This window comes from Nomia melanderi, chromosome 8 (genome assembly GCF_051020985.1).
Source record: "Nomia melanderi isolate GNS246 chromosome 8, iyNomMela1, whole genome shotgun sequence".
Lineage (NCBI taxonomy): Eukaryota > Metazoa > Arthropoda > Insecta > Hymenoptera > Halictidae > Nomia > Nomia melanderi.
In genome coordinates, this window is record NC_135006.1 from 17,671,242 (window position 1) to 17,679,292 (window position 8,051).

At 32.5% G+C, this 8,051-nt stretch overlaps 2 protein-coding genes across 2 annotated transcripts; both read right to left on the reverse strand.

The window, feature by feature from the left end:
• Nucleotides 1–35: 35 nt before the first annotated feature.
• Nucleotides 36–3,325, reverse strand: ras (Inosine-5'-monophosphate dehydrogenase ras). Its single transcript, XM_031969618.2, has 2 exons — nucleotides 2,810–3,325; nucleotides 36–2,400 (listed from the first exon to the last, which is right to left on the reverse strand). The coding sequence occupies exons 1-2, from the start codon at nucleotides 3,134–3,136 to the stop codon at nucleotides 1,156–1,158; spliced, it is 1,572 nt and encodes a 523-aa protein (XP_031825478.2). The 5' UTR covers nucleotides 3,137–3,325; the 3' UTR covers nucleotides 36–1,155.
• On the reverse strand, nucleotides 3,139–7,834 carry LOC116423906 (uncharacterized). Its single transcript, XM_031969650.2, has 11 exons — nucleotides 7,641–7,834; nucleotides 7,522–7,573; nucleotides 7,303–7,446; nucleotides 7,107–7,214; nucleotides 6,906–7,034; nucleotides 6,709–6,781; nucleotides 6,363–6,620; nucleotides 4,666–6,272; nucleotides 4,387–4,580; nucleotides 4,129–4,319; nucleotides 3,139–4,043 (listed from the first exon to the last, which is right to left on the reverse strand). Exons 1-11 carry the CDS (start codon nucleotides 7,702–7,704, stop codon nucleotides 4,011–4,013), a joined length of 2,853 nt encoding a protein of 950 aa, XP_031825510.1. The 5' UTR covers nucleotides 7,705–7,834; the 3' UTR covers nucleotides 3,139–4,010.
• Nucleotides 7,835–8,051: the final 217 nt, after the last annotated feature.

Consider the following 8,051-nt stretch of genomic DNA (forward strand, 5'->3'; position numbering starts at 1 on the left):
AAAAATAACATAGTTTGTAGTGAAAACACACGATATATGTTTTTTAACATTGGTACTGAGTTTATTTCAAATATACAATTTATTTTAACAATACCTGTATAAAATTGGGGGGATTGAAGACAATACAAGTGTGGCGCAATTTACTTTCGTTAATCAGTGTATCCAAAATTATAAAATTAATTGACTTAGTTTAAGTACTGGGACCTTGAAAAGATAACTTGATATTAAACCAGGATCATAAAAATATATTTTAATAATTTACATTAAAATACGTAGTAAATTAACATAGAAATCTAAAAAATGTTTTTTTTTTCTTCTTTCTATCACGTAGTAGGAATGAATAATCAGCTAATAGGTAATTTTGCTGATTGGTTTCTCTATTTTATAATGATCCCATAGTTTGGTATTTTGTTGAAAAAATTGTTTATATGCTACCGTTATATTTTTCTCGCTGCATTGTAAATATTTAGAAGTAGTTTTCTTACAAATTTCAAAGATTTTTTTTTTTAGAATTTCAGTAGAAATTTTAATACAATTTTAAAGGAGATTTCATGGTTGTATATTTTTGAAATGTAAATCAGGTACAGTTATTGCAGCAAGAAAAAAATACCTCAATACCATACAGTTACAATTTGTTTCAGAAATCAATAATAGCTATAGTATCATGTAATTTATAAACTGATTAACCTACATAAAGGATGATATATATGTAAGTACATACATGTGGCAATCATTTAAAACATTGCAGAAATAGGTAACTGAATTTTTCATAGAATCTCATATTTCTAAAGACAGTGTTTCTTTTCCTAAAATAACTTGCACATACTTTGCTGTACATCTTTATATATGTATGGAATACATGTTTGCATTCCAAATGAAGTCTTATAAGAGGGCATGTAAAAGAATCTATACATAAAGTTCTAGTTGAAATTTAAAATATAGTTTGTTATGTATAATAATGGTAAAATATATTTTACTTGTCTGCTCTTAAAAAATAACTTTGATCTTTTTTATCTAATAAGATCTTGTCTGACATGCTTGTGGTAAATAACTGAGTAACATTATACAATTCGGTAAACAGTTTGTTGAAATTGATAAATTATATGCAATTAAATGCAGGTACTTTTTTGAATCGCTTATTTTGTATTTACCTAATTAGAACAATCTTTTTTCATAAGAAAAAAGGCTGTGAACATTTCCCTCTTGTTGAGCAGAATGTGTTCTTCTTTCAAATTTCAAGTCTCCACTGTACATCATTGACCGTAAAGCAGAGGTAGATCTAGCTCCAATATCTTGGCATCCATGTTTAATGCCACATTGTAAATAAGGCAAGAATTTTAAGACAGTTCCTTTATCTATTATTGAACCACTAACCCCCTGAGCTACTTTCAGTTTATCCATTTCATTATGGAAATATCTATCCATCGCAGAACCATGTGCATCTTTTCTATTCATGGCTTCCAAAGAACCCATACCTCTGTATTTTTTAAGGCGTACACCATCACTAAAAAAATATTCACCTGGTGCCTCTGAGGTTCCAGCCAACAAAGATCCCATCATAACTGTACTAGCACCCAAACTTAGACCTTTAATAATATGACCAATGGATTGAATTCCTCCATCAGCTATAACAGGTACACCAAATTTCCTTGCATATTCTGAAACTTTATATACAGCAGTTGCTTGAGGTCTCCCAACAGCCATAACTTCCTGAGTGATGCAAATAGAACCAGACCCCATTCCAACGCGCAGAGCATCAGCTCCAGCCTCTATGAGATTTTTAGCTTGTAAAGTAGTTACAACATTTCCTGCAATTACTTGTAATTCCGGGTATTCTGACTTAATGTACTTAATCATATCGATTTGATATTTAGAGTTGCCCTGAGAAGAATCTAGAACAATCACATCAACACCTGCTGCAACAAGAAGCATCAGTCTATGCCTATCTGTATTACGGGTACCAATAGCAGCACCGACTAGCAACTGTTTATTCTCATCTTTGCTAGCATTCGGGTAACTACGATTTTTTTTCAAATCTGTTCTTGCCATTAGAGATACTAGTTCTCCCTTCTCATTAACGATCGGAAGCTTTCCCTTCTTGGATTTTTCAAGAATTACATTTGCCTCTTGCAGCGTCACTCCAGCAGTTGCTGTGATCAAATTTTCTAATTTTGTCATGATTGTTTCCAACTTGGTCAATTGTTGATTTGGCGAACTCTCCAAAAAGTCAATGTCTCTAGATGTAACAATACCCAATAATTTTCCCCCGACTTTTCCTGTGTCTGTGATAGGTACACCACAGAAACCATGCTCAGATTTTACATTTAAAATGTCACTGACCGTATGATTAGGTGACAAGACAACCGGGTCTCTAATGAATCCATGTTTATACTTTTTCACCTGGAAGCATAGTGAAAAGATATCTGTAATACAATATTAATGTTACAAAACCTTAAACAGGAAATGTACCGAAGAAAAAGCACAAACGAGATTAAAACGAACGATCCAATTACCTAATAGATCTTTTTTTTTTCACGGAAGAAGATTTTCGCGATAGAAATTTGTATACTCGTAAACAAATTGTCATGTTACGCTGTACGCGTTAAATAAATAATTATTGTGCGACCGTGTTATTATTCAAACGAACAAGAGCGCAGGAAAGCACAAGGTGGGATGAAATCTATATCCGCACATGAATACGAAATGAGAAAGCGATAGACATAGCTGTAATACGTTTATCGGTCGTTGCCGAGTATTGCGCGGCTGTTACCGAAGGAACGGAAACAATTTGAATTGAAAACAGCTGTACCTTGTGTACTTCGTTGGCCTGTTCCTCGGGTGTACAGTTATGATGTATTATACCGATTCCTCCGCAAAGAGCCATAGCAATAGCCATGTCGGATTCTGTAACTGTGTCCATGGGAGATGAGACGAGCGGAGTCTTGAGGACGATCCTTTTCGTCAACGGCGATATCAAGTCAACTTCGTCGGCTGGAAAGTCAATGTACCCCGGCAAAATAATGAAGTCGTTGTACGTGAGACCATCCCCGTTTGCAAATAATTGCGCTGCCGAAAGTCCGTCATCTGGTAATGGTACATCTGCCGGTTTTGTGTTACCGATCATATAATCTGCCATCGTTCACGATTCCCCCTTTTTTTTTTTTTATTACTTTTCGATCTTTCCCTGGCAGATCGTTAAAATGAATGGTAATTAATAATCCGATTAGAATACGAGTAGTGGTCGCACACTGTCTTCTGGCACCGATATTCGAACAGGGGCTTCCCCGCAGGTACTCGCTCGGGATCACCAGGCGAAATGACCGAACTCAACGTGCGTACAGTTCCTTTGTAGTATGCGGGTAAATTGTGTTTCTACTTTTCGTATACCGATGACGCTGTTATCGTCTGTGATACAATTGTGTATCGCCAGATGGCCATCGGTAAGCTGTTGATTCTCGCAAGTTCTTCGGGATACCGAATTATTTTTCCGTTAATTTAATTTGGAACTGAAGAAATTTAATGTAAATGAGAATGCCGCGATGTCAAATGTATTATTTTAAAATGGAAATTCAGTAAAATATGGACTTCAAATGAAATAGTATATTTCGTTGCTCTAAGGAATTTGAAATAGTTAGAGAACTTGTGAAAATTAATAGCTCCTTTCGTAGCTACTCGATTATGAATTCAAACATTACCGCCATTCGTTTCCTGCGCGAAGTTTTCAGAGCATAACCGATACTTAATTTGAAAATGAACGTTTTATTTCGGAAGAACGATGAAATGAATATTATATGGCATTATAATATTACATAGCTCAGTAATTGTTAAAAATAAATGATGTTTAAAGAAAATTTTAATTGTAAACACGTATAAAAATGTAAGTATACATGTGCAGATGCAATTATAAAAATATTTGTCTTCTACAAAAAGCAAGTATCAAGAAATAGAGAAAGAACAAACCGTAATATAATATTTTTAAGCTTGTATATGGCACGGTGATCATCGTTAATTTATGCAATATTATTGCATTTCTTACATGCAGGCTAAAAATCATATAAAATTATTTAGTTTGATTAATGTGATTCCCTCGAAACGTGCGTTTTATCATAATTTTGTTTGTGTTCTTACTGGATAGAAAAGAATTTGTTTTACACTATTGAAAATACCACCAAATGCTTCTTTGAATGATGATAAAACATAATCCATTATACATTCTAAGTAGCTCATGTTTTCATAATCATCGTACACCTCATGATTGAAATAATCGTATAACATTGGTAAAAATATTACTAAGATATACATCATACCACCAAAAAAGACTAGAAATGATGTAAATCAATTATTAATTGGAACATATAAATTAGACAATAGAAATTGGACACTTACTGATAGATTTAAGTTCCAAGTATTGTTTATCATTTTCATTGCCTGTTTTATGTTTCATTTCATGAAGCAGAGGTTCACTACTATTAGTCCAGTTTGGAATAACATTATTACTTTTACTAGCATTTTGTTCATCAATTAAACGGTTTGTAGATGATTCCGTAATTTGCATGCAATTTGATTGATGTTTTGTATCTCTGAGAATCATAAAATAATATTCTATATAGCATCTCTGCGAAGAAACCTAATTTTTCTGTACAATATGGTTTTACAGGAACTTACAGTGCTTTATTGATCATACTAGATAAAGCAGAGCATTGCTGCAACGTTTGGAATTCAGGATTCAAGTTCAACTGGTTTTGGAACTCCTTACCATGCATTTCATCTGGTTTTTCTTTTCTAATCCCTGGGCTATCCACTGTTAGTTGATACAGGTATTGTTGCTCTATATTGCCAGTATCTTTTATTTTATGCTTTAATTTATTGTAATATTCCCAATAGCTTTTATTTAATAATTCCTGAGTTTTAGGAGGAATCCGGTTTGGACTTTCAGTCATATCATTTGAATTTGATCTTGGGGAAATATCACACTTGCACTTAATACTTTGCGGGCATGCCTCTGATTTTTGGTCATTCTGATCAATAGAATTTAAATTATTTTCTTTTTGTCCGTTTGTACGGTTTTCTTGAACGGGCAGTTTGGCATTAGAATGATAACCAATTTTTTTCGTTCTATGATTACTAAATTTTTGAATATTTGTTTGACTATATCTTTGCTTATTAGATTGATATTTAGGCCCCGTTGAAGTGTAATCAGAATCCACAAATGCACAGTGAGAATTTTTTTGGAAATAGGATCTTGCTTTCCTAGAAAATTTCCCAGATGCCTTTTTTTGTTTAAATGTAATATGAGGCTCAGAATTCCTATAAAGTTTCTTCATACACTCATTTTTTGAACAAAATAAATTTTGTTCTGATTTATTTCTTGTTTTCGTTTGGTACATAACTTTCTTATGTTCCTGATATGATTTATCTTCAGCAGAAATAAGTTTACTCGATTGGAGTATTGATTGAACTGGTTGTTCATAGTTGTATGCACTAATTTTATGACGTTTTGATGCGAGCATATTAACATCAGTAAATTCTTTTTTCTGAATGTTTTTAGGTGGAACAAACTCAGAATCTGTTGTCTCCCCTCCACTTGTGTTGCATATGATTCTTTTAATATTTGTATTTTGTACACTGCTAGTGGGTAAAATTTTTTTAGCAATGCTTGGAATATAATATTCAGAATCACTAGATTCATGTACTTTTCGATGTATTTTTGCACTTTCTAATTTTTTAAATATTTCTGAATCTGGTTTTGTAAGGTTCTCTTTATTTTCACAGGGTACAGTATCTTGTGTAGTCAATGCACCCTTTGTTTTACTATTGCAAACAGATTTCGTCTCAATAACATTATTCTCAGCATCTAAAACGAAATAATATTGAAAACAATTAAAAGTTTTAGAAGTACAATTTTGAAAGTAATTATTACCATTGCCATGGAGTTCATTTGTATTTTGAGTTTGTTCCAGTACTGTTTGATTAACTTGTGTTAATGATTTTTTATCAGAAACATGCACCTTCTGTTCTTCTTGGTTTAACAAAGATGGAATTTCAATTTGATTTTTGCATTCAGAATTAGTTGAGCATTGTTGCATTGCGCTATTTGTTCCTACAGCAGGTATTGGCATTGGTATGTTTTGGTAGGTCAAAATTGGGACTTGCACATTATAGCATTGCTTTAAATATTCTTGAGGCAAAGTAATTGTATCAAGATGAATCGTATTTAAAGGATGCGATTGTAATTGTTTGTCTAGCATGAAAAACAACTGTCCATTACTTTCCTAAATACATTAAAATATTAAGGGAACTTATTCAGTTAATGCTTTATACTTTCAGTACAAATTTTCTTATATCAACAAGATGATATATACTTGGACTGGCAAAGAAGTTACATCCACTTGTGTATTTGCATCATTCATTGATGTCTTTGACTGATGTTTACTGCAGTTTTTACTTTTCATACATTTATCCTTTCCTGTCATTTCATTTTTATCAATTTTTTCTGAGATATGGCTTGTATTTTTTGATTCTGTGCCACATGCACAATTTCTTTCCTTTAAAACTGATTCCTCGTTGATATGAACACTTTTACTGTCATCAGGTTTCTTAGGTCGAGCTGACGACGGCTCCTTATAGGAATGAAAACGATAAGCATCGTGTCAGTCAGTGGAATTGTCAATATTCATAGCCATTCTCTTTTAATAATATTTTGCTTACCACTTTTACATTCGGTTCATTTATTTTTCTTGCATCATGACACTGTTTTTTATCTGGTACTTTTATTTGATGTCTGTATAGAAGTATTAATTGTAAATACTGTAAATATGATCACATGTGATGATACAATATGTTATTTTCAATCAAGAGTGATTCTGGTTGTAACACCAATTAGCAGACACTCTGTGTATATATACCTATTTATGTCCTTCTGTAGCATTACTTCCTTAGCTTCTTTATTGTGCGAAAGCTCTACAGAATTAAAAGCATCGCCTTGATTTCTCTTCTCCCCTGTCAGATCTTGACTTCTTTTAACATTAGTAACTCTGATTAAAGAAGATATTAATAATTCTTTAAATTAATCATGTTTTTACATAAGTATAGGAGAAATAAGATACTTCTTAAATCGAGGATCGACGTAACCAGGTAGTCTTTTTAATGTGTGTGTACTTTGATGATTAAAACAGGAATATGTGCTACCCTTAGTTTCTGCAGATTTAGGAGATCTAAAATTTTAAACATATAAATTTATATTATCATTAGAATATATTTGAGTATCTATAAATTTTTAGGGGATACAAATTCAATGCTTACTGATTCAGCGGTGTCTGGACCGCAGTACCACTCCTTCTAGATGATCCAGATAAAGTGATTATACATGGAGGTTCAATAGTATCGCTGATATCATCAACTAATTTACGTTGCGGTATTTTCGGCCACGATGGATCAGCTGGTACACTAAAATTATTTAAGGTGAATGAAAACGTGATCTCCCATAATCGCGCGTTAGATATTTAATTTAACAAACTATACCGTAACGAGCCTGCATACTTCTGTGGATACGGTAACAAGTTTTCACTGTTTACTAAAGGGATGCATGGAATTTAAATGTTACATGATTATTTACTAAGAGCGCATTGAATTGCTATTACCTTTTATATTCAACTGAAGCGCGTTTCGTTTATCTTGATATGCCATATTGAAGCAGTCATACATTTCAACACATTCTAGTTTTCGTTTTTTCAATACATTTGCCCAAAGACTTTACAAACTAAATATCTAAATTACTATTAGTATAAAAAATGCAAAAATTGTACGAATTTAACGTTAATTTCATGTTTCATGATATGATAAGCTTATACTTCAAGTGGAGCTATACTTGTTTTCCTGAAGTCAAATGTTTTACACGTACACAAGAAACAAGGCTTGTATTGAAACAAACAAATTATTTCTTTATTTGCAATAAGAGTTTCCTGTACAAAAGGAGCTAAGGTGTTACGGTGATCAGTCATTTTTATTAATGACATATATATACATATATATATACATATATATATTTTGCA

Excerpts from the sequence above, each read along its gene's own strand:
- ras (XM_031969618.2), bottom strand. The coding sequence starts at position 3,136 with ATGGCAGATTATATGATCGGTAACACAAAACCGGCAGATGTACCATTA. Across the intron at positions 2,401-2,809 it reads AGGCCAACGAAGTACACAAG|GTGAAAAAGTATAAACATGG; the intron begins GTACAGCTGTTT and ends CTATGCTTCCAG.
- LOC116423906 (XM_031969650.2), bottom strand. The coding sequence starts at position 7,704 with ATGTATGACTGCTTCAATATGGCATATCAAGATAAACGAAACGCGCTT. Across the intron at positions 7,215-7,302 it reads GTCCAGACACCGCTGAATCA|ATCTCCTAAATCTGCAGAAA; the intron begins GTAAGCATTGAA and ends TTAAAATTTTAG. Across the intron at positions 6,621-6,708 it reads ATGAACCGAATGTAAAAGTG|GAGCCGTCGTCAGCTCGACC; the intron begins GTAAGCAAAATA and ends CATTCCTATAAG.